The 15,103-nt window shown below is 36.2% G+C and overlaps 1 protein-coding gene across 1 annotated transcript in view; it reads left to right on the forward strand.

The window, feature by feature from the left end:
• Positions 1-14,878, forward strand: part of LOC122720291 (protein patched) — a 50,241-nt gene extending 35,363 nt beyond the window's left edge. Inside the window, exons 7-11 of the mRNA XM_043946900.1 lie at positions 9,646-10,053; positions 10,273-12,111; positions 12,192-12,683; positions 12,919-13,042; positions 13,210-14,878. Coding sequence (XP_043802835.1) covers positions 9,646-10,053; positions 10,273-12,111; positions 12,192-12,683; positions 12,919-13,042; positions 13,210-13,352 — 3,006 coding nt within the window. The 3' untranslated portion in view covers positions 13,353-14,878. The remainder of the gene's footprint in view (positions 1-9,645; positions 10,054-10,272; positions 12,112-12,191; positions 12,684-12,918; positions 13,043-13,209) is intronic.
• The last annotated feature ends 225 nt before the right edge of the window (positions 14,879-15,103 follow it).

Here is a 15,103-nt window from a genome sequence, read left to right on the forward strand (position 1 = left end):
TACGTTATCTCAATCGCTTAAAAATTTTGTTTTATCCAACGAAAGCATAGAACATTTCTCATAATTCTCTTAATTTTCATCTTTTTCTACAAATTCGCGTGTTGGACGAATATGTACGCGCATAGATCGCCGTTGATTCATTGGTAAGCATTAGTATCCCAAGTAGCAAGTTCGTGACACGCGTATTACACGGCGTGACTATTGGTAACGTTTGCGCCAGAGCGTAGCGAGGCAAAAAGCTCGAGAACCACTTATTAACACGGTTGTTCGTACGTCGGAAGGATTGATGTTATTACTCATAGGGCTACGTGCAATTATACCGGCTCCGTTTATTAGCTTTAATTCTGTCTCGGTCTCTTTAGCAGAGCGAGATTTATGACCCCGATATCGGCATTGCGGAAGGCCAATGCACCAGAGATTGATGCACGTGAATAATCGTCGCGTAATCAATGTTACGACACGATGGAGAATGTTAAATTAGAAAGCGATCGAGAAGTTTATAGAGCGTATATATACGGGATGGCAATATATATTGAATCATTGGCTGGATGATGACGAAATATTATGGAAATATATAATGCATTAACCTTCAAGCGCTTCCCATATAATATTTATCGATATAACATATCCAACGTAAGATCATTTTCATTTCTCTGTAAATTCCAATTCGATTCAATCGTCTTCGATAAATTTCCCTGTGAAGAAAATTCGTTATTCAAAAAGGGACTATCTCTCGACGTTGGCCAGGGCGATAAAACGAGGTCAGCTAAAAATTTCACGCGGCTCTAGCCTCTCGGATCTACCCAAATTGCTATCGAAATAGCGCCTCGTAGAGGCGGAATTACCGAGGCCGCGACCGGTACAATGTAGGGGAAGGCTGCGGACGTCTAAGATTCGTTTCATAGGATCGATGTCCGGAATAACAAGTGGCCACTTGGAATTCCGCGGCCGGTGACGACCGGTTGCGTGCACGTACCGAGTCCGGTAGGTCCTGGACAGCGACTCGTCGATTCCGCTTTGATGTCCGCGAAGTATTCCGTGGCCGGAGCCGGCAACCGCAGTAATGAATATTTAATTGACCATGCCTGCCTCGTCTATGCACGCATGCGCGTATACCGCAATCAAAATCGAAAATTTTTCACCGCGTGAAACGCCGATAAGGACTTGGCACGACTTTGTGCGCGCCGCGAGGATTTACGAACCTCCCTTTGGAGGAAGGCGGAAGTAGGGAGAAGAGGATGTGGAAGGAGACACGGTAGATATTCGGATGAGGCAGATATTCGTCACGACGGATATTAAATTTTATGATCGGCTGCTTGAAAGGGGAGGAGAATCGATGGGGATGATGCGTTTATTTGAATTGTTTGAATGTAATGATGTGAACAGATTTCGTTAACTAAAAACGAAGGAGCATTGCTCTTAAAGTATTTCATTATTTTTTTTACACTTTGACTTCGGCAATACGTTCGTTCATCTTAATCTTAATTTAATTAAAATTAAAATTTTATTCATTCCCGCGCAAATATTCTTGTTTCCATCGATCAAATCTAGATAGTATCTTCGTGTAGAAAAATCATAAAAGATGCGAACTTAACGTCGCTTAACTCGACATAAACCGTATAATAAAAATGTGTGCAATTTAAAGTCCATAATTTTCAATTTGAATATTCAATTGAGCCGAAATACTGAAATATCGATAATTTTGTTAAGAATGATGGAGGATGTTCTATGACTTCGAGCCTGAGTGTACGAATTTCACACGGGGACCATAAGGTACCCACGAAACGATCAATTTTCGATCGTAAAGTCGCGAACGACGAGAGAGAGAGAGAGAGAGGGAAAACGGTACAGCCGGAGAGCGGCGGTGAATGAAACGATTCCCATGCGAGGATCGGTGAATGTGTATGCGAGTCGCGTGGGCCGCGGCAGTCGGGGCCGGCATTAAAATAATAAAATCGAGAGATGCGCGCCATTATTGAGCCACGCCGGTGGTCGTCGACATTACGCACGCTTTTTCGTCGCCGACGCATTACGCGGCCCTCTCCTTTTCCCGCCATTAACATACACGGCCGAGTTCCTCGCGCGGAAATCACGCGGACGGGGATCGCTTCTCGGAACGTTTCAGGATAGGAAGTGGAGAGATTGTACGCGGAAATGACAGGTTTCTCGGTTGAAATGGTAATGACAGCGGACACCGCGCGGAATGATCTTTCGCAAGGGAGAAATTTCGATTTGATCGATTGCAATTGGTGGCCGGATCGATACAATACGAAACTTCTTTTTTGAAGTAAGATGGAGTATTGGCGCATTTTTTTCGATGGTGAAAAATTATGATTTTTCTTATTAAACAATATAGATGATTGTTATTTCGAAGCTTAGTTATTTTCCTTAATGCTTTTTTGTTTTAATAGATATTAGTTGAATCAAGATTAATTAATTAAAATTAATTCAAATAACATCATATTATAAATTTCTAAAAAAAGACTCGCAATTTTAGTTATTTATGTAAGTTAATTTATTCTATTGCTGCTATCCCTAATTTTTACTTTTAGATCAAGATATATTTTCTTTTCAATTCAAAGAAATCAAAAGCAACGAAGCGATGCAATTTATACACAAAGAAACGTATACATAAGTAAGCGGTTACTCCACCGAGTACACGTGAACTTGAAGCGAGCGAGAAAGGCAGAGCGAAAGGGAGTAGGGTGAAGGAAGAGGGGAAAAAGAGAAGGGAAGGAGAAATTGCAGGGGGAAGATACAAGGTGCGGTCAATTAATTTCGCATAATTGAAAGCATGGATTTATGTCATCCGATCTCGAAAGGGTGGAGAAATCGTATCTCTCCCCTCCTCTTTTTGCCCGTTTCACGCTCGTTTTTCCACCCTTCTTCAGATCTCCCTTGTTCTTACGCTCGACCTTACGCTCCCTTGTCCCTCTTCTCTTCCTCGAGCGTGATCTCCCTCATTTCTACTTCTATTTCCATACATGTACTTAAGATAATTACATTTAATGACCACGTGGTACGGTCAGCCCTCTCTGAAGCAATTCGAATGTTGCTGCAGGCATACACAATGAATCTTGTGCACATACCATATTGGATATTGTTTATTACACAAGAAGAAATATGTAATTGGTCCAGTTACCGTGCAATCAATCGTTTTTTTTTTTTTTAAATTAGAAAAGAAGCAATTACTATATTTTTACGAATCTTAAATCTTTATTCACTTATTTATTGTTTATCTTCAAGATATCGAAAATTATATTATTTTATTTTATTGATAAAATATGATTTATCCATTTTTATATACGATTTGAAATTGTGCGTTTCATAATATATACGTGACATCAATTTAGATTTAAAATCGAGAAATCTTTGAAAATCTCCCGTAATATTTCATAGAAGGAGCATGTATGTAGATTAAGTTTTTAGAATAAATAAGTGGAATAAAGTTTAGTTTTAACATTCTATAATAGCTTCCGATGACGGGAATATTTCATTTCGTAACATTAAATATGCGTCATTAAAGACACTAATGACAGAAATATTTTATTTCATAGCATTATATAGTCATTTCATAGTCATATATTGGCCATAGTGAAAACAAGAGGATTAATCGAATGGCTGGATGATTTCTTAACTGATCCGTTTTTTATTTAACATCAGATAAAAGAAATTCGACGTTTAATATTCATAATTTAGCATTTTAATGTAAGATAGAAGATAGAAGAAATTTTTAATATTCCAATAACATGACACGAAATGTATTTTAAGATTTACAGAATCACTCTGTTAAACCGCCCATTAATAAATTATTGCAATATTCAAATATTTATATTATCAAATATTCCGATAATCCAAAATTTATTGAGTTCTTTAAAAAAATCATACCGAACAAAAACTTCTCTTTTTTATATGTATGATTAAACATTTACAGTAATCAAAAATTTGGCTACAAATCTTTCGTATAAATCGAAAAAATTAGATTAATCAAATATTATTTGAATACAAGCAAAGATTAGAATCTCGATAATCGAAGAATACGAAAGAACAAATCAAAATAATCAAATCAAATAAATAACTAGCTCATACCTTGTAAAATAGCTTCGAGTAAAATTCAACCAATTAATCCTTACGAGCCTCGAAGCACCACTTTCATCGCTTTAAAATCAATTTTACCGAAAACAAAAAGCACATTCAACGAAACCATTCTCTCGAAAGCGAACTTCCATTAAAACTAATCTCCACTTTTCAACCTTCACACCGCATCGCGTACTCATCATGAAGAACGTACTTCATCACCTTCAAGCATTCCTCAAAACCTCTCTCTCTCTCTCTCGATCCTCTCCAACGCTCGAGACTCAAAGTAAACGGACACGCGTGCCCCGTTACACGAAGGATCTACGACCGATTAAGCTCTTAACGTGAAGCCGTTGCTCGGCTTAATTGCAGCCGCGGATCAATTAAAATCTAGTTGGCTGGGGTGGCACGATGAAGCGAGTCGTGCCGGCGTTTCTCCACGTGCACGAACGAACCTGGCTCGTTAAGGAGCTTCCACGAGATCCAAGGAAGATGCGGCAATGGACGAGGATGCGCATAAGGCATCTCTAGCCTCGGGTCTTTTTTAAAGATTCCTGCTTTTCATGAGTGGTTAATGGAATTATTATCCGATCCATGCCGATCGTATAATTAATGAAGAGGCCCGTCCTCCTAGGAGTTGGGTGGATCGATAAGATCGTCGATCCGGAACAGATACGTGATCCTCTAAGGGAACGGATACCGCTTCCTGGGAAAATCGTTAAATACGGGGAACAGCTGCTCTTTATATATTCGGTGAGCGGACATGGTTAATCCGTTTCGTCGAAGGGAGTAACGAATTGGATTTATGACTTGTCGAATAAAATGAAAGGGTAAAATGTGATTGGCGATGTGATGTCAAAATGATATTATGCATCAGGAAAATTATATTTTTTAGGAATATAAAAAATAAAATGAATTGATTAAATAGATATTTTTATGTAAAAGATAATGTTTAAAGGTAGTTCTGCGTATATTGTAGTATCTTTTTAAGGCAGAATAGAGCATATAAATATTTAAGCTGCTTCAAAATGTTTATTCTAATTGATTTTTCTTAAACTCATGTAACTTGTGACGTTAAAATTCGATCGAATATAATTATATCTTATAATTAAATTTTTCATTTTACCTCAAAACGTTAGAATTTTATATATTATATTTTAGATTTATAAAAAAATTCTAAACTTTAAAACCTCTACTTTATTATTCGATAGATTTTCAACTATATATATTTGAATGACACCTAAAGATATTCAAATGCAAATTTTTTGGTCATCCTTGAACGAAGCCTACAACTTTTTCGAAATTCTAGTATCTTTTCGATCATCATCAATTTTTCATCAAAAATTATTATTCTCGGCCTCGGTTAAGTTTCCCGAAACGGTAGACGAGGCGCAAAATGCACGAGACATGAATCTAACGGAAGCAAATCCTTGATATCGACAAAAATGGCGCAACGTTAAGAGAAGGGAGGAAGAGGAAGAGCATCCAGGTGCGAGAGACGCGCGATTCAAGTGGAATATAAGACGGCTACCGGTTCGCCGTTAGCGACTAGCGGTCGAACACGCGGAGAAAAACAAGAAAAGCGTGCCAGTAGTACGCTTGACGTTTTGTGACACGCATAGTATGCCCGTTCGTGGAATTACATAACACGGACGTCCACGTGCAACACGTCCGCCGTCCGAATCACAGGTAGAATCACGTTCAGCCGGGCTTTATTTGGTATGCCGGCCCGACATCCGGTAGCATCCGTCGACCAGCCCTCTATATTTTATACTCAACGCGAAACGAGGGCCGGCCTTTATGCAGGTGATCGCCTGATATAAAAACCACACGGACGAGAGAAAGTCTTGGCCGTGTGTTTTGAAGAGGGAAAAGACGAAGAATAAGAGTTCTTGACGCGTTTGATGGCTTCTGATGTTTCAGAATTTTCGATGGCGGTTTCAAATCGGATTAAAAAAAAAAAAAAAAAAATTGAAATATTCAATTTGCTTTTTATACGATACAACGCATTACTATAAAAAATAAGAATACCAAGCTTTTTTAAATTACAAAAGTAAGAAAGAAATTTATTCAGTGGGTTATTTCCACGACATATTTTATGCGGGTTATTACTTTACAGTGAATCGATAACATTTTTTTCATTATTGAATATTTATAGTAATATTACTATACACTATATATATATTATAATACGTTATTATAACAATATACTATAATAATATATATATGGTTTTGAAGAAAATGCTTTTCGTAAAATACTTTTTTCTATGTATCAAAAATACTGCAACAATTTTTTCTTTCTAGAGACGTGTAATTGATAGCGTTCTCTACTATTATTCAAATTTTACGATCGTATCACTTTTGTGGTCCGCGTGCAACCAGAAGTTATATGATCGTAAAATTTCAAACAACAGTAGAAGAACATTATCAGTTACATGGGCCATTAGCAAAATTGCTACAGTGTTGCCAACATCGAGAAACAAAAGAAAACATTCTCCCGCGGTATATAAAACGGTCTCCACTTCCAAGAATATATCAAACGAAAGAGTTAAAAAAAATATTTCATGCCGTTACAATCACACGTTATCCTATCCCACGTTAATCCTCACCTACGGTGAAACCAAATCCATTTGCAGATTCGCAAAAAACAAACGAACCATTGAACACGATATCGCGCGTGCAATTCGATCAGAATCACCCATCATGATCGCAATCTGGTCGCGGCATGGGCGCACGGCCAACAAATTGTCGGCGTTCACGGAACAGTTTTCAAAAATCAACGAACAAGATATCGTGACGGATCACAGCATTGTGTATCGATATCTGAGACACGCGATAAGCACCCTGGGTGGCCTCTAGTATTACCCTCCGTCTCGTGTGCTGGTACCGCGTCGCGAGGTCCTCGACCTCTCTTCGTTGCATCAGCTAATGAAAGATGGATGTTTAGCCATCGCAAGTTTACGTCAAATTCAGCCCTTCCCCCTTCCTATTTTTTTTTTATTGAAAGTAATTATGATAAAATAATGCTCGATTTATATTAGAAGTAATTGAAATTCATTATCTATATTCTTAATATTTGATAATATTTGGATGAGTGAAAATGATTATGGATCAAGTAAAATTGGAGGAAAATTATGTATCCTTTTAACGGGATGAATTTGCAAATTATTCAAATTGCGAGAAAAAATAAATAGAAACAATATTTTATTATTTGTTTTATTCGTTAATGTATAAAAATTTAAGCGTTAGAAAATTTGAAAAAGGATTGATTTATTTCAAAGAGGATAATTAATAACCAAACTTCTATGTTCGATTTGATCGCGTCAAAATTGTTTTAAAATCAAATATTCTTGTAATCGGTGAAAGATTTTTAATATTACATGACATAATCAAACGTTGATAAGGTAAAGTGTATTGGTCAACCTCTTCGCCATTCAGTCGTTTGCTTAATTACTGTGCGATAATCGACGAATTAATTGCTGGTAATTAATACTGGCTCGTTAGTATGCGATTAACGTCCCACGGTATCTCGCGTTTTTGCTGCCTTCGTTTTTGTTCTCTCCCCCTTTTCAACGACCATTTCCTCGAACTCGAAATTTCTCGGTTCTGGGATAATTAATTGGTGATTATCGATCATACGTATACATTATTAGTTTAATTTGTGAAGAATGATATATGATTTATCTGGAAAGTAAAATTAGTAGGGAAAATATCGATCTTGATTGATTGACCGTCGAGGAATGATATATTATAATGGAAGTAAGAAATACATTTTATTTATTTTATTTATATATTCTTGTATTCGTGAAATATAATAATATTGGTGGATGAAATCAAATAATTTAATTCTATTACTTTAAAAAATCCAATAATTTGATTTTAACAAAATTTAAATCACATTTGAATAAAATTTTCTTTATTTCGAACGAAATATCAATAAATTCGATAAATTATAATATGATTCAAACGTGTATAACATTAACAAGTGAATTAAAAAATATTATGTTTTTACATGCCATAGTAATCTCTTGTTTGGTTACACTATTTCAATTATCAAACATTCGTCGCATACTCATATCGTATGACGTGTTGTTATGCTCGAAATTCTACGTTCGTTCGTAGAATTCATTCACACTCGATCTCCTGTGTATCGTTCCAACGTGTTTAAGTTCATTCATCCCTACGTTATCAAGTACACAATACATGTGTATACAGAATAAATGTATTAACGATTTCAAATGTAAAAATATTAAGAAAAATATTATTCGATGTTATTATATAATAACATCTCTCTAATAACTCTTCTATTATATAAATGGATTCATATTATTTTGAAATAAAAGTATAATTTTCATTAATAAAAAATATAAGAATTATATTATAATAAATATATTTGCAAAAAAATTGCAATAATTATAAACTATCTTAGAGAAAGCTCTGGATGTCTATATTTTAACTATAATGTATTTCAAAAACAATTTGACAACAAAGAATGTCAATCATCTCATCTTAGAAGATTAATATATATTTTTTATATGAATTGTATATAATAATTAAATTATATTTATTAATTTACTTGCTTGTTATCGATAATTATCAATATACCAATTAGTTTAATTCATTCTTATCTTTATTTATAAGAAATTTCATATTATCTGTCAGTAGTCTTAACATCGAATAAAACATTTTGATCTAATTAAGAACTCTTTCGTCTTATCGAAAGAATTTCGAATCGAAGAAAGATTTCGAACTGGATGTTTTTTTCGTGGGTCAGGAAGTGATAAAAACACGATCGTAAGTGAGACAGAGGATAACATAGGATATTACGGACCTCACAGCAAGATTTTATGAGACCTATAAAAGGAGCATACCAGTGAGGACTTTAAACGATCGTTGTTTAGCTGCTTGGACGTTGTCCAATGGTTCTCTATATCATGCCAAGATAAATAACGTGGACAGGATGAACTATGGATGAAGCTTACGCTCTGAAACGAATGCATTGTGATAGTCTAATTCATTAATGTCCATGTAACAAGATTTGCGAAGGAACAATGTCGGAATGTATACTCCATGTGAAATATCGCGTTTAGTAAACTATGTGACTGAAAATCCTTGTAAAATCAAATAATGTTTGTGAAAAGATACATGAGCATATTAATTAAATAAGCAATTATGATTTGTCTCAAATTAATGTTAAAGGAAATCTTATTGTGAATTATTAGATTAACAAGTGAATTTGTCACCGAGAAGTCAAATTCTATTTCCAAGCCATTTTCAAAAAAGTTATTATATTAATATATTTCGGTTTTAATCATCAAAAATCGATTCTTCAAAATCCTACTAATATATCAATACTTGATATATAATTTTCCAAGAATCAAATGATTAGCTTTCATGGAGCTAATCAATTTGATTTGTATACAATCATTTTATTTGTTAAATGGAAGCTTATCAATTGTAAAAATTACCAACTCTTAGATTCTAGGGGTAACTAGGAATGGAGTAATTAAACTGTAACGAGTCTTATTTTACACGAGATATTTATCTGTACAATTCGTTCGATTCCAGGTACCGGATATAGGAGCTGAATTAACGGGTGGGTGTTACGGTTTCGCGGCGAAATATATGCACTGGCCCGAGGAGTTGCTCGTCGGTGGTGCTAAGCACAATAAGACTGGTCACTTGACCCGTGCAGCTGCGCTTCAAACCGTTGTGCAGCTGATGGGAGAGCGAGAGCTTTACGATTTCTTCCACCGCACGTACAAGGTACATCATATCGATTGGTCCCAGGAGAAGGCTGCCCAAGTGCTCAAGACCTGGCAACGGGCTTTCAGTAATCAAGTGAAGAAGCATCTGGACGCGAATGACTCGACGCCGTACAGTTTATACGCGTTCAGCACGACCACCATGAACGATATTCTTGGAAAGTATAGCGAGGTGTGCGTCACGAAAATCGCTATTGGATGCGCACTGATGGTCAGTACAAAGTTTAGAAACAAAATATAATAAAGTAGAAATATCAAGTCCTAGAATAATAATATTTCCTTTGAGAAATTTCAATTTATTCTTAAATATCTATCTCGAAGAAAATTGAAGAATAATTATATTAAATTTATTTTTATTTATACGTTTTAATTTTTGATAATTTCGTACTCTCTTTCTCTGTATAATATAAAAACAACCATTTCCTTTCAGATATTGTACGCAGGTATAGTCCTTCTTCGATGGAAGGATCCAGTGCGTTCCCAAGCTGGCGTCGGTATAGCCGGTGTGATGCTAATCTGCGCGACCGTGGCGGCAGGTTTGGGGTTCTGCGCCCTTCTAGGGATCCCCTTCAACGCGGCAACCACTCAGATCGTGCCCTTCCTAGCTCTGGGACTCGGTGTTCACGACATGTTCCTATTGACGCACACGTACGCCGAGCTTTCAGTGAACGAAGTACCTAGCGGAGAGCAGACAGGGGTAGTCTTGAAACGAACCGGCCTATCCGTACTTCTCGCAGGAATCAGCAACGTGTCAGCGTTCTTTGCCGCTGCGATAATCCCGATTCCCGCGCTCAGAGTGTTCTGTTTGCAAGCTGGTATATTGTTACTCTTCAACCTGGCCGCCATGCTGCTCGTTTTCCCGGCTATGGTCAGCCTGGACTTGAGAAGACGCCGTTCCGGTCGTTCAGACATACTTTGCTGCTGTTTGCCCTCGAACACAGGCAGGAACAAGTACGCCCATCGTGCCTGCAACGGCACGGCGAAACAAACGGTGACAAGGGCGATTCCACCCGAGCGTCGCGAGACTTGCACGCAAATTTTAACGTCGCAAAACGTGCAGAACGAATCCTGGGTTGGGGGAAACATCGAGGTGGATTTGGACAAACAGTGCAGCGAGGAGGACACTCTGACTGGGTGCAGCCAGGACGATTGCCTCAGCTTCTCTTTGACGCAACTGGCTGCAAGGCACTACGCCCCATTCGTTACCAGACCGGCGACCAAAGTGTTTGGAATGATGATTTTAGTCGCAGTGCTGGTTGGCAGCGTTTGGCAAGCTATAAGGGTGAACGATGGCCTAGAGTTAACCGATCTGGTTCCACGGAACTCCAATGAACACGCTTTCCTAGCTGCCCAAGCGAAGTATTTTGGATTCTACAACATGTATGCTGTTACTCAGAGGGAATTTGAGTATCCTAATAATCAAAGGTTGCTGTACGAATATCATGACGCCTTCATGAGGATAAAGAACGTGATCAAGAACGACAACGGTGGCCTGCCCGAGTTCTGGTTGAGTTTATTCAGAGACTGGTTGAAGGGATTGCAAAGTGCGTTCGACAAGGATTACAGCAATGGTTGTATTACGCAGGAAAGATGGTACAAGAACGCGAGTGACGATGCAATTCTGGCGTATAAATTGTTGGTACAAACTGGTCATGTAGACAATCCTATCGACAAGTCGTTAGTCACTCAAGTCAGGCTAGTCGATTCTGAGGGAATTATCAATCCACGTGCCTTTTATAATTATCTAAGCGCATGGGTATCGAACGACGTTTTGGCTTATGGTGCATCCCAGGCGAATTTAAGGCCGGAGCCCAGACAATGGATTTATACCAACGATCACGAGTTGAAAATTCCAAAGAGCATGCCTTTGACTTATGCACAAATGCCGTTTTATCTGCATAAACTTACGGATACACAGGAAATCACTGAATTGATCAGTAGTGTAAGAAAATTGTGCAAAAAATTCGAGGAACGAGGCCTACCGAATTTCCCTTCCGGTATACCATTCCTTTTTTGGGAACAATACATGGATTTAAGAAATTGTTTGGGCATTGCACTATTGGCTGCTTTAACCGCCAGCGTTGTTGTTGTTGGAATATTGTTGCTGAATTTTTGGGCAGCTTTATTAGTTGGTTCTTCTCTTGCTGCTGTGGTTCTACAACTCCTTGGAATTATGGGTCTTTGCGACATAAAATTGAGCGCTGTTCCTGCTGTCCTGTTGGTTGTTAGCGTTGGAATTGCCGTACACTTTACAGTACATATTTGTCTGGTCAGTATAAATGAAAACAATACATATATGATGTGAATCTTTTTTTATTATCTTCTGTAATCTTGCATTTGTTCTTACAGAGTTTTGTCACGAGCATTGGAAGCAGGGACAGAAGAGTCCGTTTAGCTCTGGAACACATGTCCGCACCTGTAATTCACGGGGCATTGACAATTTTATTGGCAGTCGTGATGTTGGCCTTTTCCGAGTTCGATTTCATCATCGTTCGATATTTTTTCTTAGTGTTGTTATGCCTCATTGGGATCGGTTTAGTGAATGGATTATTCTTTTTCCCTATCTTGTTGTCTTTCATTGGACCATCTCCAGAAGTGATACCCAATGATCATCCGGATCGTATTTCCACGCCGACTCCACCTGCCTCGCCAATCGTCAGAAGATCAAAGCCGCCTGCGCCTCCCAGAAGATCGTACAAAATTGATAACGCCAGGTTACACGCTGAACCTTCTCTCACAACTATCACCGAGGAACCAAATTCATGGCACAGTACGCAAGAATCTTGTATTATTGTTCAGCCAGAATTGAAAGTTGAAACGACGTCAACTTGTGGTAATCAGGTACGTTATGATTTATTAATAGTATATTTCCTCTTTCATTTGATATTTTTTTGTTATTATTTGAATTGAGAATGCTTTTGAACATTTACCATTTGCTTTCTATTTTTATAACCGCTTACATCTAAATTTTTTTTTTTTTTTTTTAATTATTTATACGCGATTTCACGTGAATGATGCCAATACTCTAAATCCACAAAGCATGATTAACGTGTGCGCTTTTGTTTTTGACTAACAGAACTGTAGCGGATCAGATACAAGTGGATCTAGTCGAATGTCACCAGTGACATCAACATCTCACATCACAACTAAGGTCACTGCGACGGCTAATATAAAAGTTGAAGTTCATACGCCGCTAACTAGTGAGTATTTATTGTAACGTTTGACTAAAAATTCCTTCTATACAATTATATTACTTATATACATCGAATTTTAATATAACTCATTGAAATATGATGTACAAAAATTGTATTTTTCTTTTTTTTACAATTTTTTACGAGATATTAATTTCAATGTAAAATTATTGTAGGTACAGTGGATCGTAGCGAAAAATGCAGGCACACGACTTCCAGTAGCCGAAGGAGCTCGCGCTGCAGTGCGAACGTTAATGGTGGGGAGTCTTCCGGTTCCGGTTCTGAACCGGATTCAGACTCTAATCCAAATAAACACTAATAATAAGTACCGGGACGACCGGCAGCTACTGCTCAAATACCATGCAAAGCGGGAACATACAGAAGGCTGACTAGGATAGATTTATAGTTCTTTTTCTTCTATCTCTTTTAGTAGAACGTATAATGATGTGCGGGTACCCAAAATTTAAATAATAATGGCTCTATTCGAGATAGGTTCGCGTAAAGTTTCTACTTAAACATGACATGTAACTAAATAAACATGACATCACAATTTTCTCAATCATTCGTAAATTAAATACATGAAAAAATTTCTTCATTGTTTTAATTTTAAGAAAATACTGCGGGCAAATTTCGAACAACGTGAAAAGCCAATAATTAAAGTTTACCAGGTACTCTCACATCGTTAATAACACAACGTGCTTATCTTCTTCGAAAAAAATAAAAGTATTATAACTCAGAAGTACTGAATCGATACGCACAGTGATACGTATATATAAATGTTCTCAAAGATGCATTTATATTTGTATCATACATTCAATGCGGGTCATATGTACGAATGTTTGTCACTTTATTTTAACGTATTGAATGTTTGATAATTTATTGAAATAAATAAAACAATATTTTTAATAAATCGACCACGTCAAAGAAAATGCTTTACTACGCTCTGTGGTATACGACAGTTTCCGTGAAACTATAAGGATATTATTTTACTAGAAAAATTTTAATGTCTGTTCCATAATTATTAATAACGATGATTAAAAAAAAAAGCAAGATTTTGAATATCTATAAAACTTTTTCTAATAATTTTTTCTAAACATTATAACAAATATAATATTTTTGGAAATGTTTATTCACCAGAAATACATATCAGAATGTTTTCTTTTTTAGAAGATACGATTAGTATTATACGCATAATATGTAATTTGAGATTTTTACGGACAATAAAACATAACTTTCTTTGAAATAAATAAATTAAACAATTATCAAATCTTGTACCTTTTTGGGTATGTAGATGTCCGAAAATTTGCAGATTACGTTTATGTAATAATGTTAAGTATAACTTCTAATTTAGAAGTAATTACGACGAGATGTAGCTCTTTTGCGACGTTTTTTGCAACGACTACAATGTGGTGCCTTGAAAAAGATTATAAAATTTCGAATAACTATTTATTTTGTACGCTAACATTTATATAGTGCAGTGTGTATATGACTTCGAGCGATATTAAATCTAAAATCTATTTATTATTTATTTTTACGTCCTCACTTTGATATCACGATTATTTAAAGCGATTCGTTTTGTACAATGTCTATTTCGTATGATAATTTGTAAAAATACTTCATTATTTATGTCGCCCTATATATTTTTATATAAAATCGTTACTTAATTTAATAAAATAAGTCAATTATCCGATTCGTACCTCTAATGTAAAAAAGTGTAATATATTATTCCACAGCTTATGTTTATGTTTCGTTAGGTGTTACAGAATTATGTACAATAAAAGAAGTATTTTTATGTGAAGTCATCTTGTAAACATACAGAATACAAATAAGGTATTTAATGAAAAAGATGTTTTATTGTAGATGTAGAATCTTTACTGTGCATAAAACATTTTCATAAAAAAAAAAAAAAAAAAAAAAAAATAGTCAATATACCTCCATTTTATATCCTAAATTCTATCACGAATTCCTAATTAAATACAAAGTCAAATATCTTGATTTTGCAATTCAATTGGAGGAACAATTAACTTACTATTGTTTTTAATATTATAGAAGCTAATTATTTTTATATAT

Source organism: Apis laboriosa, unplaced genomic scaffold (assembly GCF_014066325.1).
Source record: "Apis laboriosa isolate Shangri-la unplaced genomic scaffold, ASM1406632v1 scaffold122_cov146, whole genome shotgun sequence".
Taxonomy (NCBI): domain Eukaryota; kingdom Metazoa; phylum Arthropoda; class Insecta; order Hymenoptera; family Apidae; genus Apis; species Apis laboriosa.